The sequence below is a fragment of the Papilio machaon genome, chromosome Z (assembly GCF_912999745.1).
Source record: "Papilio machaon chromosome Z, ilPapMach1.1, whole genome shotgun sequence".
Lineage (NCBI taxonomy): Eukaryota > Metazoa > Arthropoda > Insecta > Lepidoptera > Papilionidae > Papilio > Papilio machaon.
Window position 1 is genome coordinate 8590290 of NC_060016.1, and position 26854 is coordinate 8617143.

The window sequence follows — 26854 nt, forward strand, 5'->3', positions numbered from 1 at the left end:
AGGGGCCGTTCAAGTATTACGTAAGCACTATGGTGGGGGAGGGTCTTTGCTTTGCTTAATTTGAATGACATGGGGGGTAAGGAAGTCTAGATGATGCTTACGTCATCGGTAGTTATTTACTTTTTTACACGAATGGCAACCCTAACATTGTCTTTGCTTGATAACGAAACTATTTTCGGGGATTCCCGCAAATAATGCATGCGTTTAGACACTCGCTTTAGAACCGAGTAGGGGAATTACCGCGCGCTATTCACTTGCCTAAATTTCCTCTGTCAGTGTATTGTTTCGTTTGGAATACTATAGCGAGTAGACGTATTATAAGCATAGCAAAGCAAGATGAGTTGAATGTTGAATGGCTCGATGAGAACGACGTAGACATTCCAAAATAAGATAAAAGTGAGCAGACTCAACAATGAGCAGCAATACAATGTCATCGTAAACTTAAAATCATGGATTCGGATTTCATGGACTGAAGACTGTTAACTTGAATTTAATATATGTACCAAAAATTTAAAATAAGTTTGTTGTTCGTAAGATTATAATATTTTTATCCCTTAATTTATGTTGAATACTGTATCAGTAAAATCTAATCTATCCTAATTTTATTTTCTTATTTTTAAAATAATAATTATAATATTATAAAAAAAACAATATATTAATTGAAAAATGTTTACGTAAGCATGGGGGAGGGGGTAAGAGCTTTGCTTACTTTTGCTGACAAGGGGGATGGGGGGGGGGTAAATAATTGTAATACTTGAACGGCCCCTAATGCGAGATACTTTTTTGTAGACTGTACCGACAAACAAAGCTATCATGTTATTGAAATCGAGTAACGCTTATTATTATTATTATTATATAAAGCATAATAATATATTTATTATTATTTACAGAAATGTATATTAAAAAAAACATTGTATAATATTATCATAGCTATAAATCCATTAAAGTCAATTAAATAAAATGATAAAAATTATTAATAATCGTGAAATAAAATTAAAATATTATAACAAATTAATTATTTACATGGAAATTATATTTATCAATTCAAATATATGTACAATAAATGGCCAAAAATCTATATAAATAATATCTTCAATATTTACCAATTTCTTTTTTTATATATTTATGAAAACAAATAAGAATAAAATATTTATACAAAACAGACACCAGGATATAAGATTATTTTGGTAAATTTGCCGTTTAAATTATTTAACGATTGAAAATTACAATCAATATAATGGATATTATTATTATCAATATGATAGCCAAGTAAACCTTCTTCTTGCGGATTTTGTTCTGAAATACAGAAAAAAAAAACATCTGAATTTAAATATCTTAAATATTCTAACTCATACAAGTATACAAGATCTTATATAAGAAATATTAGACAAATAAGTTACTTTTTTCCACTATAATTAATTTATTAAGTTTAAGAGCCTAAGTATGACAATTTTAATCCAACTTATAGTCGAGGAATTAAATTTATGACCCAACTATCAACCAATGTTTCAAACACATCACATAATAAAGTACTTGTTTATTCATTAAAATTACCTTGTAATTAGCAGCCTGTCGCAATTCCTGGGTACCGTTCTCAACATTGTCTAGAGCGCACTCGACACTGGACTCAATGGAATCCACCACAGCGCCCTGGTCATGGATCATCGTACCCAACTCTTTGAAAATCTGATTCACGTCCAATATATCATTCTGGAAAATACAATTTATGAAGCTATTACCTTTGCGAAAATATACAAAATATTTATTTATTAATATTTATCGTGTAAGTGATCAATACAAAGAATCAAATGAGTAGATTTTGTTACAAGTTAATGAAAATCATAATCTTTTTTCCATAATCCAATTCATAGTCGACAAAATAAGGTTTCGCTCTTTAAGGCGATCTACCTTATCAAAATGTAAGTCATTTTCAATCCACATTACAAGAAATATTTAAAAAGATTACATGTTTGAATAAACTTATAGTGAATACTATGAAGTCATTTTTAAATGTTTGAATTATTAATTCCGTTCTAAACTTAATTGATGGTACTTAATCTTACTAATTTTATAAATGCAAATGTTTAGATGGATAGATTTTTGTTTGATTTAAGGCATCTCTGGAAAGGTTTAACAAATTTCAATGACATTTAGTACAGATATAGAAACAGAGTTTGGAAGAATATATAGGCTACTTATTAAGTTTTTTTTTATTTCCGCGCGAACAGAGACGAGGGCGACAGCTAATCTATAATACAGGATATTCGAATGCCTTACCTATTTAACTTAACAACACGACTTAAGAAAACCAATTCAATTCGTTTAACGTTTCTGGATATTTAAAAATAAATACTATTTACTCAACAGGCTTAATTATTATTTTTTGCAAAAAAAAAATAGAACATATTTAGATAATTCTAAAAATATACAAATACTCCATTTAAAATAACAAAGGTTCGTCAAAGTGGTTATTAGTTGTTTCCGTGATATAATTTATTTACATAGAAGAATTTCTAGTTATATATTAAACTAGTGGTAACCTGCGATTTGATCAGCGGAGAATAATAAATTAATATTCTCGCACACATTCGTTTCAAACATTACCCGGAACAAATTTGGATTAGTGGACAGACATACAGACAAAAGTTTAACAATTATATTTATGTGAAAACGGCAATTCGCCCTAAAAAAAAAATGTTGTTCATTTTATATTACATACAGACACAGTAATTTTATTAATTGTGTACATTCTGAGCTAAAAATAATCAAAAAAAATTGAAATTTTCGTAACTTATTCAAAGTATAATATTTTCTAAGTAATCAATTTGACGCATAATAATAGAGTATGCAGTTCGATGCAAAGCAAATGACGTATGACGATCAATTTAAAAACAACTAATGTTCACATCGCGTGAAAGACTGTTCAAATAATAACAATCAATTGAATATTCAGACCTAAATTCAGACCTAAGTCATACGATGAAACCTGAAAATCTATAGAAGTAAACTCATTTCAAAGGGTATATCAAGTAATATAATTTTTTTATTAAAATGCTAGTGACCCTCCATTTCTTACACAAATCTCTTCTACACAATCCATCCATACTATAGCCTAATAACCATCGTAAATAGTCAATTAGAGTAAATTATAAAGCCTAGCTTGCTCCATTAGGAAATATTTTGTTTAGAGTTTTTTATATAAGTGAAGGGGACAAACGAGCAGCGAGAAAACTGATGGGATCAACGACACCCACACGAACTGCAGATGCGTTACGTTGTATGTTGAGCTTACCTCAAGTTGACGAATATGTCCCTCGCGTTCGGCCAACTCTTGAAGTTCACGTTCAGTCTGCATTGTCAACTGTTCTTGTTTACGCAAGTTTGTATCACCCATCTCCGACCATGGATCCTTGTTACCTATAAATGTGAATAACAATGGACATTTCATCAAGTGCTTACTCTCGGAGCCTACTCCAAGTTAGGGGTGACTAGGCCATAGTCAACTCAGGCCCAGTGCGGGTTGACTTCACATATATCATTGTAGGTTGCATCACAATATTTTCCTTTACCGTAAGATCGTTGGATAAATGTACATATGTAAATCTAAACTCGAAACACTTTGGTACATGGCGGGATTCGAACACAGGACCTGCAAATTGCAAGTCAAGTGCTTAACTCCTGAGCCACCAACGCTCTACCTTTTTTACCTACTCGTTTGTTACCTTATGACATAATAAAAAAATACAGAAAATCCTGAATTCAGGCATCCATCAAAGGATCATTTCATTTAATAACATAAAATAATATGTAGTTTGTATTACTAGAATTATTATTCCGGCATCTTAGATTCTATAATGAATTTTGTTTTTATCATTTATGGAATAAAAATTTCTTCAAAAATTGATATATACATCATTTCTTTTGCTTAAGTATGGGGGCATTTAGCATCAAATACTAAACAAACTGATTTTGTACATATTTGAAGATTAAACTATAATCATAGTTCATTGTGAAGTTAACAATGAAAGTACTATGCATTGTGCTATTTGGAATTCATTTATGCGGAGTACCTGCTATAGGCTATCTATGTTTACATTAAGAAAAATTACAATTGTTTCCTTAAATGTATTTTTCACATAACTGTCATGGATAGATAAAGAAATTTATATTAAACTTTCCCTAAATATTCCGTCTGAATACGATTTAATTTCACAGCTAATAATTGAAGCACAAAAAATTAATGTATGGCACTACAATAAAAGACTAAGGCAAATTTCCACCTTAGATAATCCATGAAAAATTATCATCAAATTACTTTAAGACTATATTAAGATTTGTTTTTTCTTTGCACATTTAATATTCTTATTATTATCTTTACATATATATTTAAACCTCTCGTAAATTATTACATCGCTATAAATAGACTTCTAGGTGAAAACCTAGAAATGTGGTGAAATAATTTATTTGTTGTTAATACGCTAGACATAATCTTGTAATATGTTTACGTAACTTACTATTAGTGCCAGCAGGGGGAGCTATATTGATCGTCTGCGCCTTCGCTTTACGAATATCTTCCTTCGTCTTTTGAGCCGCTAACTTTTGAGTGGCCTGTGTAAAATAAATATTTATTAGGTAATTCAATATAATAATGCTTTGAATGAAAGAAATTATAAATCTTACTAAAATTATAAATACAACTGTTTAGATGGATGGATGGGTAGATGTTTATTTGAAGGTATCTCCGGAACGGCTCAACAAATATTGATGAAATTTGGTATACATGTAGAACATAGTCTGGAAGAACACATAAGCTACTAATAGTTTTTTTTTTATCCCCCGCGTGAGGATTGGCGGGCGACAGCTAGTTTTTAATATACATAAAATATAGAGACATTAATGTACAATAACTTAAAAAGTAATATAGTAAATTTTCCTAACCTAATCCGCTTATTCCTAATTTCTTGGATGTAATACAAAAACTTGTGTTAATGTCTCAATAAAAGTAATTCATACATAGTTTGGTCTGAATTCAATGGGTTGTTTACTTATTGATTTCCTTTACACAAACATTTTAAAATGATTCATCTATAGAAGGAATTATTTTAAACCTATAATGTGTTCTATTTAAAGAGAGACTTGACCTTGTATCTTAATTAGCTGATGTTAACTCGTTTAAATTAAATGTCGCCAGTGCTAGGTTACAATTTCGTATCCAAGAAACTTTAAAAATGTTTATAATTTTTAATATTATCTTAATATTTAAACGGCTTTTGATTTCAATAAAATATAGTTGATGTCATACAAAGATAAAGTAAAAACATTCACCACAAACTATATTTATCTGTCATATCACATGTGTATTATGTTTTTGCCTGATAAAGTCTAAAAAGAAGAACAACATAATGAATAAACACGCCTACATATTAAATTAAATTATAAATACGCAATTGAATCGTAATTTAATCTCACTAATATTTTAAATGCGAATGTTTAGATGGATGGATGGATGGATGTTTGTTTAAAGGTATTTTCAGAACTAGCGTTACCAGGCGTCCAGTTAAAGCCAGACATAGGTAGGCTTTTTGATTGCGTGTCCGGCCAAAATAATGAGTTGTCCGGCTTTTTACATTTTCCAAATGAGAGTGTACCTATTAATACTGAGACAAAATTCTAAATAATATAGGCTGTCCGACCTTTCTACCCAAATGTCCGGCCAAACTGGCTGGTCTGTCCTGCTAGTAGGTTTAGGGTCCTGGCAACCCAATTCAGAACGGATGAACAGATCTTGTTTAAATTTGGCACAGTTGTAGAACATAGTTTGGAAGAATACATTGGCTACTTATAAAGCTTCTTTTAATGCCGGACAGAGTCGCAGGCGATGGCTATTTATGTAAAATGATAGTCCCGAGAACTTGACCTATTACATTTACAATTTTTCTCAGAATGTTCTTTGCAAATGTTACGTTGGTATGGTAAATTAAAAAGATAAATAAATCTAAAATATAATATTTTAATATCTATTTAGAGATATTTCTATTAGCCATTAAAATAAGTTATAGATTTATTTATCTTTGTAAATTACCGTACCAACATAAAATATGCAATAAAGCAAGAAATCATACTTTAATCTCCTAAAGAATTACAAATTAAATCAATCTGCGAAAAAATGACGGTAATCCTGGGCCATTATGTATATAACCAAATGATAAAAAAAATTCTAACATTTCATAAAATACAAGATTATTTATTTACACAATTATTAAATGTCAATTAATTTTTAATCAACTTGAAAGGGTTATTAAATGTGACACATAACCTCCGAAATAGAATCAAATAAATTATAGAAGGACATTTGAAACATTTCTCTATATAAATAGCAAAAAATGCCACTCAAAATCTGCATGCAATACTAAAACTCCACTGTAGTGGCACTTTATTGATATTGATTAAACAAGGATATCTGAGTCGGTAAGACGGATTGCAGTCTCGGTAAGTTCTGTCAGATAATAAGTCAAACCTACATGGGCATAGATGACATCACCAGTACAAGAAGGATATTGTGGAACTTTTTTGGTATTGACAAGGGGCAGTAATAAGGTCATAATTTAGTTTGATTTATGACCTCCAGATCAGATATCCTTATATTATCCTATGCACATATTGTCATCCCTTAACCTGTATTTGCAAAAGGACTTGTTAACTCTGCGGTATTTTTTTCATCACTCAAGCAATGAACTGATTTACAAATGCAACAATGCCCGATAAAAAAGCGTCGCATTTTAAAGGCGTTTCCGTTTGAACATATACATGGAAATTCATTTATTTTATTAGAACCCGTTTTAAAACAGCATAAAAAGAACCTGTGCAAATGTGGGCTTACATTCAGATGAAACCTAAAGTCAGACCAGACATGTTTCTAGACCTAGGTTTATGTTGTCTCATCTCTTTTATTTACTTTAATGTCTGTTTACTACAGATAAAAATGTGATTCACTATGTTTTTGTCACCTGACATACAATATTACCCTACTGACAAGATAGTAATACTGCATGTACAGATGTACGTTTTATGTCTGTGTGTATGTAAATCTATTGAATTGACTTACTGTAAACTAAATGGCGAGATTGATTTGTGTTCGTCCCCAATGGAAGGGTTATTTCTATTTCTTGTTTCAAATGTATGAAGGTATTTATAAAAATAAAATAAATGCATATACACTGACCAGGAATGTATTAAGAGTGCTAATATATTCATCACTCAGCCTCTCCCGTTGAAGCTTCTGTGCAGATTGGTTCACCCGCATCTTCATTAATTCCATCAGAATAGTAGATGTATCTTTAGCCAGCTTCTGTGTATAGTTTTGGATTTGACGCCTAAACATAAATAATACAAATGTAGTAACTTCAATTAAATCATCAAAATATTAACGGAAAATATGAATTAAAAGCTTTTAATTCTCAAACAAGTGTGTAAATGGAAGTTTAACAACTAACTACTTATATAAAGGGCACAACTAATTATACTTTTTAAATAAATTTAAAGAAAATATTAGGAAATTAACTGAAAACCTCAGAGTGTTGCTACACCATTGTTATAATAAACGATGATTTAAGATTTAAATATGCCAATATAATCATTGACAGAATAAAGGAAACCATTATCAGAATATTAATAAATATAACAACAAAATAATGTGATGAGATGTGGTCAACTACTGAGTTGGAAATTAAGGACAGTGATTGATAAGTCAATATGAATGACAACACTTACAGCTGATTCCTAAGCTCTTGCGAATCCTGTGGTGTTTGCAGCTGGTTGACCATCTTCGACATTGAAGACACTAAAATAAATTTATAAAAACATTTCACAATAACACAAGTACTAAGAGAATACTCAAGGTTCCTCAAAGGGTAACAAAGTTTACATACTATGAATAATGAGATAATTTTTAAGATATTTACTTCAGTTTTAAGAGGATATGCTCTGTGACAATGAAATAATAAGTTTCAATAAAGAATGATTGAAAAAAGTGAAATAACGTAATACAAGAACAAATAACAGCCATTATTTTACTATTTTAAGCCAATTGTTTAATTTCCTAAAATCGGATATAAATGACACCAAGAAAAAAACAATGATCGACAAAGTATATAGTACAGGATATACTAACCATTTTGTGAAATTTTCTTCACGTTGCTTGCAATTGTTTGGGACAATCGTTGGAAATTGTCGGCTTCATCGCCTGCCACGCCACCTTGATAAGAAGTCTCCATTCTAGGATGATAAAAAGAAAAGGGATTACTAGTTTCCAACTCCATTACTTTTCAACATTTTATTGTAGTTAAACTTACTTTTATCAAGCAACAATAGGTATGTGACGTCCACAAATTACGAATAACTTCAATAATTAACACTATTTGTAAAACATTCCCACTTTATCTAATCTGCGAAAAACAGGGGTACTAACGAAACAATAAAGAGCAGCTATTAAAACGGTAATAGAAAATTTTCGAGACGACCAACTAATACGACGTGAAAAATTCAAGAATTCATTGATTTCATATCAATCAATCGTAAGTTTTCGGTTTTCAAGCGTATAGTGATGGGCGTGTTACTTGCGATACATAGATACAAAAACCGATAAATACCAGTAAATAATAGATTCTAATTACATTTGTATTTTTGTAAAAGATTATGCATATGGTTTATGAAACGAAATATATACCAACGCTGCACAAATACAAATTTTGTTGATAATTATACCATGGCGATTGTCACAATTATTCGTGCTTGGCCCAGCAATCTTTATAAATGGATAGGTCTTTCCAAGCGGAAATAACAGCTTTTGAATGGTTCCGATTTGAACGCGCCTGTAGATGTTCCTGACACTGAACTGCAGTCTGTTAGTTGTATAGTTCGATTCCTCACCACTGCAACCACTCCAACCGTTAGCGACAAAATGGCAAAAAATTAAATTGGCACAAAATTCCAAAGTTTATACCCTATCCATTCATCAGAGCTGTCACTTTCCGACATTGTTTATAATGACAGGAGGGCGCTAATGAGTTATCATAATTTGGTTTGTCTTATCCCAGCTCCTACCAACACAGCACGCGCCACTATTGTCCCTCTGGGAAAAGGACAAGTTGTCTCTAGACACTATCTCTAGAGATTTTCCTGCCTTTCGACACTAATTACTTTCTCGCGTTATGAATGCGCAATACTGTTTGGATATTGAATCGTCTATAATAACCTGTTGTCTATGATTGCTGCTCAAACTCAATTGGTTGGTTATGGTTACATACACATACATATTTAACACGCACACAATTTTACTTACATAGCTGTATTATGTATTTGCTTCGTGTCCTTTATCCACCATCCAATGTTTTTTGCGTAGGAAAAAATAGTGAATTATTGATTCATATTATGAATTGATTGTGAACAAATTAGTTGTTAATGTTCTATCATTACACTCTTAAAAACAATTCCCGTAAAAGTATAGTAATTTGTGAAGGCTTGACAGAACGTCAAGGAATACAGTAGGCAGAAAAGAAAGCACTTTGTAAAAATGTCTAGACCTTTTGTTTTCAATGGTTATATATAAATTTGATAGGAACAGGAGCACCGAAGAAAAAATGAAATACTAGAAGTATAAATTATCAGGTGAGTCTACATATTTTTGATATATACATCTTTCTACGTAATGTCAAAATTGTACCTACATATTCAAGGGATACCTCGAGAGAAAAAAACGACATTTTACTACTATAAGTACAACATATTTTTTAGTCGCAGATATTGAAGATTTTAAATAACATATGGTAAGATAAAATATATAATATGTTTAACAAACATATTGTCATATTATTTGTAAATGCAATATTGAAAGGGTAATCGATAATTTGAGCAACATTGTTACGATTACTATTACTTTTCCCGTCATCCATCTTTAATAAAAAATAAATTAATATATATCTCATATTACTCATCATAAACAATTTCGACATTTGCAGATTTATCTCCTAGTTAATTACAGTTAAAAGTAATCTATGCTCCATACATATTAGGTTTTGAAATGGAAATAAATATTATAACAAAGAAACTCAAATTATTTTAGTAAAAATCATTACAAAATTAAAAATTAAAAAGGTTTTTCTTTCACCATGTTCAGTACATGAAGTGTATTGAAAAAAGTTTAAAACAAATAGATTTGTAAATTGAACAATTTGCATAAACTTAGACCAAATTCTATTTTTTTTTTGGTTCTTTCTGGATAGGATTGTTGAATTGGCAGAGGAGGAAAGGATCATCCTCTTTTCTTTGTATTAAATGGAGGCAATTCTGCATTCTGCATCTAGATTGTTGTGCAGCAATAATTTGATTGTTTCAGTGATGAGGTGTAGCCATTTGCTTTTTTTGTATACACACACAAAAATGTATTGATTTGTGTAGTGCAAAAGAATTTCCTTATAACAAAAATATTTCTTTTCACAAAATAGAAGTTATATAGAATTATTAAAATCGATTTTTATTTTATTTAATACAAATTGTCATATGAATAATTAATTATCTAACAAAAACACTAATAATGTTAATTGTCCTTATCTGTGGTTAGCTGGACGTGATTTAACTTAACCAAAATGGACCCCTCAATCTATATGCAATACTCACCTCCCAATGGACTACCTCAGGAATCCAAATTGGCCACATATATGGTATGAAATATATTTCTTTAACAATACTTTGAAGTACTTCACATAAAATCAAAACTGCTTTTATAAATAACTATAAACACAGATAAGATTTGGCGTCTAGTGAAAGGAAAGCGATCTTTGATGAAAACTCAAATGAACTTGTAGATTTTCTACCAATTTAGAGTATTTTGATTGAAAATATGCAGTTACAAAGAAATTTTCAAATGAAATTTTTGTACATCAATTATTTCTTAGATATATTTTCAACTTCCATGTGGGTAAATATACTAATAATTCCAGAATCATTCCGCCACCACTCCCACAAGATCTTTGAACCAGTCTATGGGTCAGCTCAGTTTGGAGTCTTCTCCACCTGCCATGAGAAAGGTAAGTGTGTAGTTAACCTCATTTGTAGCTTTACTCAGGGAAATAAATAAACATAACATAATTTTATTTCATCTTTGATTTGTTTTGAAATTTAACAAATTTGTTCTGTGATATTCACTTTAAGATCAATAAAATGTGAAGAACTTACTATGAGATAATTTTTTTTTTTTAAATAATTGAAGCACTTTTTCTAATTAATAATGTAATTAATTTAAATAACTTCACTATCTCATAGTTAAAGTTCACAAATCTTACTAATGTTATAAATGTGAATGTTTGGTTGGATGGATATTGGTATGAAGGTATTTTCAGAACAGCTGCATGGATCTCGCTGAAATTTACCATACATGTAGAACATTGTCTGGAAGAACACATAGGTTATTTATTTAGTTTTTTTAAATCCCATGCAGATGGAGTCACATGCGACAGCTAATTAACAATAGTTCATTAACATATAACACCCATTGTGATTTTATGTAATTTTAGCACTTTCCATGCCAATTTGACTTTTTTTGTATGAAAATTAATTTATCAAGTCAGTCGCTGGCATCAGATGTGTTAATATTTTCTAATTATATATCAATAGCTGGATATTTTCTTTAGCGATATATTCATTATGGATACATTATAGTACAACAGAAATAGAGGCAACATTTAGCCAATTGTTTGGAAGGTGCCTATTCCTTTGGGTTAGACAATGTTATATTTGCTGTAACTTCTTCTTCTTCTTCTCCAACCATGTTGACTAACAATTTTTTTACTTAAATTGTGATATTTATGTTTACACATATGGTCTTCAATAATAGATTATCTATTATAATATTTACATAATATCTTACAAGTTCTTGATGTTTTTTTCATAAATATCCTTTGAAATTCACAGAAAAGATTAAACAGATTTAGTGGGGGGATGTAATTTGAAACATCTAGTCAATTAATTGTGATGTTAAATATGTAGTCATGCAACCCCCAAGGTGCTGGCAGAGATAAAGATTGGTAATGCATCTGCAATAGGTCGAATCAACTAATATTAGCGGAACCGCTGTCGGGTGACCCCTTCTCCTTAAAAAAAATTATTTATTTTCTTTTGGTACAGTCTTTATGCCAAAATTAATACTTTTCCATTTGTATATTCTCAAAAGTTGGTCAATAACGAGTTTTCATAATTATTATTAACTAACAGTCGCCCGCGACTCCGTCTGCGCGAATACAAAAAAAAACTTAAAAAGTAGCCTACGTGTTCTTCCAGACTATGTTCTACATATGTGCCAAATTTCATAAAGATCCATTGGGCCGTTCTGGAGATGCCTACAAACAAACATCCATCCATTCATCTAAACAATGACATTTATAATATTTGTATGAAGTATTATATCAATTTTAGGTATTTATAAGTGAATATGTTCCCATGAATTACTTCACTTTACCACCACCTCCAACGAATGTTTTACCTGAGTCTCCAGAAAACTCGCCACCTTCTACCATGGTCCCTGTGCCCAATATGCAAGTACATCAGGTAAATGTGAATTATGTATGTCACATTTTTTAATGCAATTTGTATTGTACTTATCTCATATTTGTGTGTTTGTTTCAAATTGCCAGATATTTTTAAGCGTCTATGATAAACAGGTAATTTCAACATTGAAAAATAAATGTAAAATTATTTGTATATACAATTTATTATTTGTGACTGTGACTTAAAGTTATTTAATGTTTATTTATTAGGAGAATGTTGGTGGTACAACATACTTTTATTCAACAAATGAAGGCCTCAATACTTCCGGAGCCCTGAATTCTTCGGCTTCCTTGGGTACGTGAATATTATTTTAGTTTTTGATCAATCATATAAATAGATACATTATTATATGCATATGTAGCTTATGCACAATTTATATAGCTTTTGTAAAAGCTGTTAAGGTGGGATACATAATCTTAATGTTGAATAGATGAATTTGTCTTTAAAATGTTATTTCTCAGCTAATTCGGAATCTTGCCGTGGAGGTAACCCAGGCCCGAGTGCATCTTCATCATATGCATCACAAATGTTCTGTAATACCCCAACTCATATGGTGCCAGGCCCAATGATATCTAAGCCTGGTATGTATTTTATTTCACAAACTAGCAAATAATTTCTTGGAGTGAAGTGTTAATTTGTTTGATTATTGTCAACCTACAGGTCCGGATCCGGGCCTTGGAGTTAGTGGTGGTCCGAGTCAATCTTCCGGATATTCCTCCCAAATGTTCTGCAGCACTCCAACTCATATGGGACCGAATCTGATGGTTCCCAAGCCTGGTAAGTAGTAATTTTATTTTTTAGATTTTATTTTTTATCTTTTGACTTCTTATTACATTGTAAAGATATACTTTTTCATATAGTTAAATTCTTGCTGTTATTTGCAAGTGGTATGGCTCAAATAAATTCACAGCTATTGACTCTCCCGTCATGTTCACTTTAGAAGATTAAGATTTGAGAAGTATTGAATATGTTAATAAGTAATTCTTCCTTACTCTTTGTTATTCTTTGGTTATATGATTGCTATTTTATATCACAGTCGGGGCTGAAGCTTGTCGTGGCGCTGGTGCGGTGCCTAGCGCCTCATCATCCTACGCCTCCCAAATGTTCTGTAGCACTCCCAGTCACATGGTGCCAGGCCCGATGATTTCTAAGCCTGGTATGTATTTAACTCACTGCAAACATAAACACTATTTTATCAAATGTATGTGATGATTAACTTAAAGAAGCCGGCAGATTTTAACGGCACATGGTAATTTTTGAATTGAAATATCGAAGGTCAATGGCATAATACAATTGAAAATTCTAAAAAATACCAAAATTTAAATATCTTCATACATCTATGCATATGTTGTATATTGTAAATAATTTCCTAGCAGGTGCAGAACAGATGATGGGAGCTAGTGGAGGTCCGAGCCCATCTTCGGGCTACCCATCGCAAATGTATTGCAGCACTCCGACTCACATGGGTCCAAGTCCCATAATACCCAAGTCCGGTATGTAGATTTCTTGTATTTTAATTTTACTCTATTATAGGCGAAAAAAATTAGTATGAAGCTATGCATTTCAAATAACATGAACACCAGTGACTTCGTTTTCTTAAACAATTGTAAATATATTTTTTTATTCGAAGATACTATTGGAGAGGAGTTTTGCATGTTTAGAAATTCAGATAAGCGAATTGCTTAATATTTCTCTTAGCTATTCGACTTCTTTGCTAGTAAGTTATGCTTTGTGTATTTTTTTTGTACTGCAGATCAAGCAAATTTTTAGTATAGTATAGTTTTTTAATTTTAGCTCTTGCGTTGTTTTAGTTACTGTGCGTTTCCACTGTCGAAATGTAGAAAAAATATTGTCAATCCTCTCAATATCTTTGTTTTCGTACAGTTCAGTAGTGGAAATGCACAGTTAATGTTTACACATGAACAATGTTTCAAAATCGATGGATTACATTCGATGCTGCGCTGTGTACTGTGTCTATTTAATTTAGACAAAAGCAATAAGTATACCTAAAATGGAAAATATACCTATATTTAAAAAAAATGTATTACCTTTTAACTGCAATAAATTAAATACTACATAGTATTCATTATTTGGCTCTCATTTTTAATTATTAAACAATCCAAGTATAACTAAAGCTAAATAAATAAATATTAATGCCCGTCTTATTTAAATGTTATGTAACACTAGCTGTCGCCCGCGATACCGTCCGCGCGAAATTATAAAAAAAAAACTTGAAAAGTACACTAAGTGTTCTTCCAGACTATATATAAGCTGTGCTAAATTTCATTAAGATCTGTAGAACAATGGTTCAACGTTCTGCGTAACGACGGAGATACCTTCAAACAAACATCCATCCATTCATCCATCAATTATCAATTTATTATTAACAACTTGACAAATGTTTAGTTTTAATTTCTGTTTTTATGCGAATCCATTTTTTTTTTCATTATTGAAGCGATTCCATATTACAAAGATATGTGTGAAGTCAACCCGCTCTGGGCCAGCATGGTTGACTATGTCCTAGTCACCCCTAAGTTTAGATAGGCTCCGAGCACCTAAGTGGGGATGTATAGTGAGCTGATGATGATGATGAAGCGATTATAGCTACAATAGCGATTTTTTGCTTTATTTAAATTGCTTTGCTTTCATTTTGTTGATCTGATGTTAAATGTCATTTTGGTAGATAAATGCAATATATTACAAATTACTCAAGAATTTTAACAGAAATGCAGAGATTTTTCTAAACCTTTGGCATTAAAATAGCTATAGTTTTAATATTATTGAAACAGCTTTGCAAAAATTATGCTATATTTATAACTAGCTGTCGTGTCGCCCGCAACTGTTACCGCGCGGAATTAAAAAAAAAAACTTAATTAGTAGCATAGCTGTTTTTCCCAACTATGTACTACATCTGTGCCAAATTTTAACAAGATCCATGCAGCCGTTCTGGAGGTACCTTCGTCGACCAACTTTCGCATTTATAATATTAAGTGAGATATAGACAAGTAGTAGATAAGTAATTTTTAAATACCTTTGCCAGTTGCGATGCAATAAGTTATCTTAATGTTAGATTTTTTTCTTTTTGATTATTGCGAATGTGTTGCAAATCTGAAGTCCATTTTATTTTAATTTTTTACGTTTTTAGTACGCTACTAAATTATAGAAATTTGTCAAGTAAGTGAGGAATGAGTGGGAGATAAATATACAAATATTTTCTATAAAATTAGAGTTTGTCGCTGATTTTCTTTCTGTGGTGTAAATGTTAAATAAGATATTTTGTCTTCAGGTCTTGCTGAGTCATTCTACATGCCAGAAACTATTAAAGCGGAGACATACCAGAGGAACAAAGATATATTTCTGATGCCCTATCAATATATAGGTAAGAAAATTAATATATACTATTTGATATTCCCCATGTGTATGATTTTCAAAACGTTCAGAATTTATTTAGATTCACAAAAATAAACCTATTTTACAAGTTAAATTGTACATTGGGTTAACACAATCTGTTTAGCCATTTAAATGAATTCGATCAATGACGTCATATGTTGAAAGAGAGGAAAAATAAAGTGCTCTCACTCAGAGACCGTCTGGACTATTCTAAATAACACTACGCATAAATGTTTTAGTAACCATGTTTTATCTCATATGACGTGTGTTCAAGTTAAAATATATTAGCAAGACCGTCTGTCTAACTGTGGGATTCTGAGATAAAAATCTCTATATAAAATATATCGTCATCCTTGTCATTATCTTTAGAAAAACATAGATGTTTTAAAGGAGGATTTTTAACTCTAAAACCCATTGCAAGCTTTATATGATAATACTAGTGATGCAACGGATGTCTGTTTCCGTTTCCGCAAGTGCGGAAGTTCCGCGTGCTTTTCAACATCCGTTTCTGCTTCTGTTTCCGCAACTTTTATAACGGAGATAAAACGGAACTTTACGACGGCTGAGAGATCCAAATGCGCGGCGCGAGACGGGCAGTCCGTGCGCGGCCTTTCGGCACTTGTCGCATTTGTTTGTTTACGTACTATTTTGTGAATTTAAGCGCGTAATATTTTCTGCTGCTGTTTGAAACAATCAGTTTCTCTTGCTGGAGTAAACTGTCTAGTTGTTGTCCATATAAAATTTGACAACTGGCAAAATGTGACTATTTCATACTTACGAGTTATTAAATGTACTTTTGAATAAGTGATAACCATGTAATATATCATCATCATTATATAGTTAGAAATATATTTGTCGTTTGTCAACACGAGTGGTTTGGCGAACTTTAATTTGTAAATAGTGTAATTTTGTTTCCTGGAAATAAATTAAAAAAAAAAACGCCTATTTTAACTTATTGCAGCGCAGTAAAAATACATACATTGAAGGCTAAAGGACACCGATATCCAATGCATTAATAAATTAAAAACGAATACAAACTGTTTTTACCGAAAAAAATATTTTTGTAAATATGTTTTTTATTATTATTTACACTTCTGTTTCCGCATCCGTTTCCGTTTCTGCTAAAATTTATTTTTGACATCTGTTTCCGTTTCTGGTTCCGGTAAGACACTTCCGTTGCATCACTAGATAATACCCCGAGTGTTTAAATTATTCATTGCTACTGTGTGTGTTGCATTAAATAATATTGTTCCAGAGTTACCAGAGAACGTGGAGATGTATTCGGATTTGGTGCCATTAGAGGGTGTTGGACCCCACTCGTTGACATCATCGTATCGTGCTGCTCACCGTCAGAGCGGAGAGCATATAGCTCTGCGCCGTCTTCACGCGTACTCCGCTATGCCCAGTCCTCGCCTTGATCTCTGGAAGCAGTTGGACCATCCCAATGTTGTTAGACTCCAGGAGTGCTTCACTACTGTGGCCTTTGGAGATAACTGTAAGTAGAAATTTAAAAAAATTGTTACTAAGAAAATGAAAGGCTTTATGTTTTTTGTATAAGTGTTTCCTTAATAGATGTCTATAGTTATTGGATGTATTTATTTTTAAATATTACTATTTACTACATGTAGTGTATTGTATCTATACAATAGATACAATACACTGTCTCGTGTACCACACTGAAAGGGACAGCTGTCAATGTCAATATACGAGGGTAGTTGAGTGACGAACGCGGTCCGAAGCGGACGTGCGCCTTCGCTCCAGTGTGTTAGTAGTGTGCCAGTGTCTGTCCTAAATCATCTTGAGGGACCGAAGGGTTCTTCACTATATATATATCTTTTTTACAGCATTGGTGATGGTGTATGATTATCATCCTGGTTGTGAGACACTCATGAGCAAGTACATACGTAACAATGGCGCTGGAAACTCCTCTGACTCCAATGGCACTTTACATGATCCATTCTCTTCTGATCCGGATGCACCTCGTCCTTATACTCACCAGGTAAGACATACAAAAAGTTTACACTCACTCAAGAACTTTACCCTCATTTTATTCTGACAAAAAGCTCCAGCAGTAATGTTGTAATATAGTATATAATAAAAAAAAAAGTTGAAGTAAATGGTTCATATAATGAGAAATATAAAATACTAATTTCTGCAACTAATTTGTACAAGGAAAGATAAATTAAGAGTGTATGTGAAATTAAAAAAAAAATCATTTCGTGAACATGAAGTATTCGCTTAGCTGAGAAACCTATTTTTATCTGTCTAATCTGTATTCGGACTCCGCTAGTTTTATTAATACAATGAAAATATTGGATTTGAAATTTATTATCTTTATGTATTATTTATTGTTTTTTTTTCTTGTATAGAAAAACGCTATGCTCCGTGCTTTGGCTTGTGGTGCATTACTCCCGGAGGCGGTTCTGTGGAGTTTCCTCGTGCAGTTGACGGCCGCCTTGCGCGCCATACACACTGCTGGACTCGCTTGCAGGTGGACGACATCTTTTTTTTTATAATGCTATACAACAATACATAACTTTGTAAACCTTAAACTAAGTAATATTGGAATAATAAAGTATCCTGTTTTTTTTTTTACTAAATTACATTTTAAATCGATCTTAAAAAGAACAGAGGAATGTCAAATTTTATATATGGCAGACATTATTTAAGTTCACATTTTCAATAATATTGTGAAAATTTTGAGATGAAGATATTAGTGATAACAAATTTAGATGGATGGATGGATGAATGTTTATTTGAAGGTATTTTCAGAACAACTCAACAGATCTAGATGTAATTTGGCTTAGATGTAGATCATAGTCTAGAAAAGCACATAGACTACTTATTCAGTTTTGTTTTTAATGTCGCGGACAGATTCCCAAACGACGGACGACATTTATAAGTTTTAGCATAATGTGCAGTTTTTCTTATTTTTTTAGCTTGTATTAAAATGTAGTTTTTTCCAAATATCTTATTGACACAATGTTATCTGAACACTCCTCAATAAACTCCCCTCTTAACCCGATATACCTAATATGTATTGCACAATGACTTTGATGAAGTTAAGAGCCTTCAAGATATATGACAAAATTATATAATAATTTGGGAATTAATGCTATATTTATTTATTCAGGACATTGGATCCATCCAAGGTAGTGATGAACGGATGCAGAGTTCGCATTTCCTGGTGCGGTACTGCTGATGTCATCGAACATCACAATTCCATAGACATCATACAGGTATTATAAGATTCAAACTTTATGGCGGCTCGATGTTATCTGCGAGCACATTTGTGCACAACGGATATTCGGAGCTGCTGTTAAATTTGGTTAGCACTATACTTACCTCTGTATTTTCCTGGACAGGCTATAAGCTGTGGTGTTTCGTTGGCAGTAACTATTAATGTAGATAGATTTAGACTCTTTTAAATTCTGACTTATACAGTGCGAAATATATAGAGTTATGTTGTATGTTATAATTTATTATAGGGTGTACTTTATAATTTATTATATATATTTTTCCTAGGCCCAGCAGGATGATTTAGTAGCTTTGGGTCGGCTGGCCCTTGCTCTCGCGTGCCGCTCAATGCATTGCGATAATCTCGCCGCCTCCATGGACCTTGTCTCCAGAACTTATTCTGCTGATCTGCAGAATTTGATAATGTATGTATTAATTAATATTGAATTGTATAATACAGGGATCGGTAAACTATGGTCAATTGATGAAAGCGTTGAAATCATAAAAATTAGTTAACAAAATCTTATACTACATATTCTAATTAGGGAGCAAAGGTTGTTTATCTCTGGTTGTAACATAATATATTTGTATTTGTAATTTTTCACACCATATTTATTTATCTAATGTAGTTGTATTCGATTAGATTCTTGTTGACGAAATCTCCCGGCCGACGCACCGTAACTGATCTCATGCCGATGATAGGCGCCAGGTTTTATACTCAGGTATTTGTTTTTAATTCTCATATTCGAAAACATTTAAAGTATAAAATTCAATGTATGTTAGAATTTAATGAAGTACAGTCACTTCCGTTCACGGTGTTTCAGTTACAAAAATTGCCATATAACAATGAACATTAACTCCGTCATTTTCTATAAATTTTTTCAACATTTAAAATATTATACAGTGTAAAATATGGTAAAATTATTAATTGGCCATTATAAATTTAAGACGTACAAAACATTCAAAAGATTCTAGCTTTAAAGTTTGAATACCGCAAGCAGAGGCCACTGTACAAGTTATATTATCTAAGATATGTTATACTGCTTCAATATGTATTATTTAGGTGGAAGCTTTGGAGCGTCGTGCCGATGTTTTTGAAGAGCAATTGGCACACGAAATGGATAACGGTCGCCTCTTGAGGATCCTGATCAAACTTGGTGTTGTTAATGAACGTCCCGAGTAAGTATAATTTGTATTAGAAAAAGTTAAAATTATACAAATACAGACACTTCGTCAATTTACCTATTATTGATGTTAATTAATTATTAATTAAAGTATATTAATAAAAAAATACACAAATATATGTGAAATTTGATTTAAGTGAACTAGTAGTAATTTTTGATATAATTCCAGATTGAACATGGACCCGGAGTGGTCAGAGACTGGTGGTCGGTACATGCTGAAGTTGTTCCGTGACTATGTATTCCACTCGGTGACTGAGGATGGAAGACCTTGGTTCGATCAGGCTCATCTGACGTACTGTCTCAACCATCTTGACAGCGGTAGCAACACTAAGGTAATATTACACAAATAAATATGTACAATGTCCGTAACTTAAAATAAAAACTTATCGCAGTATAAAGTAAGTGTAGATATCTAGATGATGATGAAATGTGGATTAAAAACTAAATTAAAACATTAAAACTAATTAAATTATTAATTTAAGTTTTATTTAAAACTAGCTTTTACCCGCGACTCCGTCCGCGCGGAAAAAAAATGCCCACAAGATTAAAAAAAAAAGTTCCTATGTCCATCTCCTAGTTCTAAGCTACCACCCATCAATTTTCAGCTAAATCAGTTCGACCGATCTTGAATTATAAATAGTGTAACTAACACGACTTTCTTTTATATATAGATTAATTAATTAACTAAATTAAGACAAATTTTTACCGAGATGATATTAATGATGTTATTTGTCAGGTGGTGCTGATGTCTCGTGATGAGCAGAGTGTGTTCGTGGTGACATATGCTGAGCTGAAGCATTGCTTGGAGCAGGCTGTTGAAGAGGTGCTGCAGTCGGCCTTCTTGTGACAATTAACACCAGACTCAGTCGTACCATTGGATATACATTAAGCCAAATATCATAAACATATGATAACAATCAATACACGATACATATATCTTATTTTACTTTCTATATGTAACATGTATTGATATTTGGCAAAGGCCGATAGCATTACCACAACACAACGGCCTGTTGTATGATCCTTGGAATATGATAACCCAGCACTGAGATATAATGCGATCTCATTTTTACGGAGCGTAATATCTTAAACGGATGACGCTCTACTATTTGACATCATTTTAGAATTAGTTGGATATTTATTAAAATGTGAGTGGCATTCGGATACATGTTTATTAAAATCATCTCAAAACGGCCACTTAAAAAGCTTCAATTATCCAATTATAGTTTTGTATAGCGCCGAAACAGAACAGCCGCCTGAACAAAACGCCACAAACATTCCAAAATCACAAATATCTCGTGTGAATTCAAAATTTTAAAGCATACAATCAGCTTAGGAAATATCTAAATATCTGACAGATTTGTTGGTTTCTGAAGCAACGATTAGTCGAGAATGAGTTAATTGTAAGGTGTTTGTATTTATTTTTTTCCAGCTGATTGTTGTCTTTGACGTACCTCAGTCAAGTTCACGTTGGTGAACATGATACACTGTAGTGTTACGTAGATCTGAATTTGTAATCCACTCAGCCGGCTGTTTCCAGCCTACAAAACTAGATTTATAACTCGGCACTACTATTATATTATAGAATAAGTAAACATACAGTTGTCAATTTCTTCTGGGATGGGGTATACTTTTATGCATTTAATATCAAGTCAATGTTTCTTCCGCTATAAAATTTCCGAAATGACAATGATTTTAAAATATCTGATTAATACGTAGAAGATAATCTGCTATACAATTTGAAGCAGTACTGTACATTAAATACAGTTAAAGAACGTTGATTAAAAATGTAGCAAATCAATGTTTTAATGTCTAGTATTAACATCTTTTAAGTGTGCAAATGACTACTTAAAGTCATATATATTTATTTATCAAATGTTAGTATATATTTACTTATGCAATATGCAGATAATTTCTATTATCTCACGAGAACGTTTTTCTATAGGAGAAACGATTCTTATGTGTTTATGTGCACAATATATTTATGTGTATTGGCATCAAAACTCAGACAAGAGTCGGGTCACTGATGCAAAATTGTCTAGTAATATCAGCACCGTAAGAATTACTTACGAGATATATTTAATAAGATATATGGAAAATAGAATTTTGATCTATGTGTCTTTAAATGTATTTATCTTAAATGTCTTACAATCCTCATGAATAATATGCGGTTTTAATGTAAACGTGTAATAAAATAAATGTGTAGGTGTATAATGTTTTAACATTGATTTTGCCCGGTTATAAAGTTTATTAGTTATGAAAACTGTAATTTTTTTATTTACTTTTGATTAATTCTATAGTAGCTATTGCAAATTCCGATCTACGTAGAGGTTGCAACTACGCTACATCACAAAATTAAATTGATTTTAAATATTTTGAGATAATTTTAAGTATATATTTTTTTTAAGAAATAAAGAATAAATAATTTTCTGTGTTTCATTTTTGTAAACTATTTAATGATATTTATAACAGATACAGAATATATACTGTTACCGTCAATTTTAAGTGTACACCTGTATAAAACCATAATATATTTTTAAACTAATGAGAATGATGGTGATACTACGACATGCAAATGTTAAGATAGTGATAACTTATCGTATCGCTATTATCTTACTAATATTATAAATGTCAATGTTTGGATGGATAGATGGATATTTGTTTAAGGTATCTCCAGAACGGATCTCGGTGAAATTTGGCATAGATGTAGATGAGATGTTATTTTTTTATTTTCGTGAAGACGGAGTTGCTGGCGAGCGACAGGTCGTAAATGTTGGCACAGAAATAATACTAATGGAAACTATTTGTGTACATATCGAAATAATATTGCTGTAGAATGGTAAAAATAAGATTGACCGAGGGTTTTGAGACTAAAATGTCAGTTTAAAACATATTACGACGGTTTCGTTTGACACTAACTATAGGAATAGAAAATTCTTCAGCTCGAATAATTATCGTCACGCGAGGTAATTTCTCGTCACTAGAAATTACCTCGCGTGACGATAATTATTCAAAAACTAAAAAATCGATCTTGAACTATCGGTAATTTTGACAGGATTATAAAAATACCGATTTTTACATTCTTACCGGTTATTTCGAAACACAGAAACGTTACTTCAAATGTGACGTGACGTTTTATAGTTTTAAGTTTTGAAGTATTTGTGTTTGTGTGTCAAGTTATTTTAACTGTTTAAATTTTTAAAGTAATTTTTATAAATTTTAATGACTCGTAGGCAGTTATAAATGAAAGAATTTAAATAGTAATGAAACGCAAAATATAATATTATAGTTTTCTAGTACTATAAAATACTATATGAGTCGCTTTAAAATTTTACGTGTCATAGTACTAAAACTTTGATTTGTCATCTATTTATTAAACGTGGAATTTAATGTTTTATACTGGTAATTTCACTAGACGAAACACTTGTGTCGTCAACAGTTGCCTTTAAAATCGTTAGCAAATTGAGCACAAATATCAGCGAGAATGGGGTTAGGAGGTTATTCAATGTCGGGGAAGAAATCTTTGCTGTGGGCTTACATTCTATGGCTTTTTGGCGGTATATTTGGACTACATCACTTTTATCTAAGACGGGATAGACATGCTTTTGTTTGGTGGACAACTCTTGGTGGTTTCGGGATCGGATGGCTGAGTGAGGTGTTTCGTCTTCCACGTTATGTCAAAGATGTGAATGAAGATCCCCAACAAATGAAAGAGGTGATAAAGAGAATCCATCACAATAAGAAGGTAAGACAATTAATGATGTTGAGGTTCTTTTAATTTATAACTTGGCCGTTTGGCTATATGTTTATGAATGATGCAAATGTATGAAATGTATTACACTGAGCTGTTTGCTTAACAAAACTGCTACAATAACGTAATATGTTTGATTAAATTAAAATAGAATGTTATTTTAGTCAATGTTAATAACTTTCAGCCACCATTCTCAATGAATCGCTTCACTGGAATGTTGATGGTGGGGTACTCGTGGGGGCAGATGATGATGTCAGCAGTGCCACCTGATAACTTTTGGGGTATCAATTTAAGATATCTCAACTATCTCATACCCTTGGTGACAGCACTTGGTAAGATTACATGAAATATAATAAAGCTATTACAAGATAAATTTACTGGAATGATTTGAGTTATATTACTAGTTACTGTGTAAATTGTAAAATTCTATGTCAAAATTGTTGCATCAAATATTTATCAAATTTGAAACATGAATCATAGTATCAAATTATTTGTAAGCATGTAAAATATTATAAAAAATTATGTAGTTTTATACGATCGTATAAAACGATATATGGTTTTAAATCAAGATTTAAATCCTTTAAATAAATATCACTAGAAGGTGGCATTGTTTAAAAACATACTATGAGAAGAGGTCGTCCAGGTAGTTTTAAAAGTTAAGCATATGCAGTAAGATGCAGTCAAACCTGTATATACAAGGAACCTTTATAAACTAGTCATTGTCCAGTCCCAACAGGCAACCTATATAAATAAGAAACTCGGGTTAGAGAGAACCCTATACGTAAGAAAAATGTCAGTCTCTTGGACTCTCGCTTATTCAAGATCTCCTGTTTATTCATGATTTAATTTAATTAGTGTATTGGTACCCAATTTATGTAACAATTTTGAAACTTCCGCAGGTGTATGGACGGTGGGTAATATTGGAAGGGAGCAAGGTTCTCTCAAGTGGCCATTGTTGGCTGCGTATGCCTCATATCCAATACGCTTCTATATTTACGATGAAACCGTCTGGTTCACATTGATGGTTCTAGCAACTGCACTTACCTTTGATTCCTTTTCAAAAGAGTGGAGAAGGACTCCAAAGAGACGCAATCTTCCTACGTGAGTGTAATATTCCTATCTAATAAATAATTTAATTTTCGATATATTGTTTCTTGATTTACATTGGCTTAAGCTCTTACTACATTGTTCAGAGGTAACTTATAAGCTTTTATATAAGGCAATTTTGTATTTCTTTGTTATTTGCAGACGAATTGCTATATTGGGATTGTGCGCAGTATTGTATTTGTCAATGTGGTGCAGCTACTTATACTTCTATGGTACAATTACTGACAGTGAAGGTGATGAAGTCCCTATCTATGAGGCATTGTATCACTTCTTTACAAGTCCATGGTGAGTTTACATTTGCAATACACTGTTTATTTTCCTATACAGTTAAATGTTCAGTTAAATGTCTAACACTAAAAAAATCTTCTTAATTTGTTTTTCTTAAAGTGGATTTCTGAGACTAAAGTCCTAGTTGAAAACATAATGTTATCTATATTTTGTCAAAGATCATGACAGGAATAACAATAGGTTTTATAGAGAGATTTTAGTTTCAGAAAGCAACGGTTAAATTAATTATATATTGTACTCATACAACAGACAAATGAGCAAGCAACTTAACTTTATTTGACCTTTACATTTCGTTTTTTACATGTTCATGTAAATGACTAGACCAGTTAACTATTACATAGTCTTATCCTTACAGTAAGCTAATTATATTTTATAATCAAGGTCTGTGCAAATTTCAACTGACTATAGAGTTTATTAATATCCAGGTGGTTGGATGTAAGACAATGTCTTCTTGATACCTACCAATATGCTCAACATCACGGATGGTATGAGGTGTGGAAACAAATTATTGACCTATCTGATCCTCACGGAGAACAAAATGCATATAAAGTAAGTGTTCATGGAATTTTATAGCAGTCTGTTGCAAATTATTAGTTTTTTTTTTCATTGTATAATTTTTCAAAAATCCTTCAAAGGTATTGGGTCTCGGACCAACGGCAACGCAGCAAGAAATCACATCTACATGGAGAAAATTGTCTCGCGAGAATCATCCGGATAAAGTGAAAGATCCAGTTCAAAGGAGTGCGGCTCAAGAAAAATTCATGGAAATCCAACAAGCGTATGAAATACTTTCCAATAGTAAACATAGAAGGAACCGTCGTAATAAGAAAGATAATTCAGAACCTACACCTAATAAAGAATAATTGCATTTGATTCCAAAATTATTAATTAAAATATATTAATTTTTATTTACCTCACACATTCAATTAATGGACTTTAAAAGAGCCACTTAGTGTAGATTTATCTGCACTAAAGTAGTAAATTTGTTGTCATTAAATGAGTGTGTTGCTATTATTTTATTATATAAATATTTAACAATATTTAGGTTGTAAGTTAAAAGATCTGAACATATTTTTATATCTTACTATTTTTTAACGATTTTAGTAAATGGATGGTGAAAATATTGACTGATATGCATTTATACAATTGTCTTAAGATACGAATATTTTGGTCTTTTTATTTTTTTACTTATTAAAACATAAAGATTAACTTCAGGCTTCATTTATCAAGGACACATAACTGTTTTCTTTTGGTAGGATATATTATTGTATAATTTATTTTGCTACAGTTTTTAATA

The 26854-nt window shown here is 31.7% G+C and overlaps 3 protein-coding genes across 5 annotated transcripts; 2 read left to right on the top strand and 1 right to left on the bottom strand.

Moving 5' to 3' along the window:
• Positions 1-1199: 1199 nt before the first annotated feature.
• Positions 1200-8619, bottom strand: LOC106717178 (syntaxin-12). Its single transcript, XM_045686216.1, has 8 exons — positions 8352-8619; positions 8171-8274; positions 7771-7840; positions 7223-7373; positions 4515-4608; positions 3293-3417; positions 1555-1710; positions 1200-1296 (listed from the first exon to the last, which is right to left on the bottom strand). Exons 2-8 carry the CDS (start codon positions 8271-8273, stop codon positions 1210-1212), a joined length of 786 nt encoding a protein of 261 aa, XP_045542172.1. The 5' UTR covers position 8274; positions 8352-8619; the 3' UTR covers positions 1200-1209.
• A 688-nt stretch (positions 8620-9307) lies between these two features.
• On the top strand, positions 9308-21358 carry LOC106717299 (PAN2-PAN3 deadenylation complex subunit PAN3). Of its 3 annotated transcripts, none has more exons than XM_045686291.1 (20): positions 9308-9666; positions 10619-10718; positions 10998-11084; positions 12469-12600; positions 12687-12713; positions 12810-12894; positions 13062-13181; positions 13261-13377; positions 13637-13756; positions 13977-14093; positions 15887-15979; positions 17246-17485; positions 17835-17989; positions 18360-18481; positions 19124-19229; positions 19516-19652; positions 19871-19949; positions 20291-20406; positions 20581-20743; positions 21148-21358. In XM_045686291.1, exons 2-20 carry the CDS (start codon positions 10644-10646, stop codon positions 21256-21258), a joined length of 2202 nt encoding a protein of 733 aa, XP_045542247.1. In that variant the 5' UTR covers positions 9308-9666; positions 10619-10643; the 3' UTR covers positions 21259-21358. The 3 variants fall into 3 exon arrangements, with proteins under 3 accessions (XP_045542247.1, XP_045542246.1, XP_045542248.1); XM_045686290.1 differs by having other exon boundaries at positions 9311-9666; positions 13974-14093; XM_045686292.1 differs by lacking the exon at positions 12687-12713 and having other exon boundaries at positions 9313-9666; positions 13974-14093.
• A 2332-nt stretch (positions 21359-23690) lies between these two features.
• On the top strand, positions 23691-26493 carry LOC106717169 (dnaJ homolog subfamily C member 22). Its single transcript, XM_014510900.2, has 6 exons — positions 23691-24156; positions 24347-24494; positions 25062-25263; positions 25411-25554; positions 25983-26106; positions 26193-26493. Exons 1-6 carry the CDS (start codon positions 23896-23898, stop codon positions 26418-26420), a joined length of 1107 nt encoding a protein of 368 aa, XP_014366386.2. The 5' UTR covers positions 23691-23895; the 3' UTR covers positions 26421-26493.
• Positions 26494-26854: the final 361 nt, after the last annotated feature.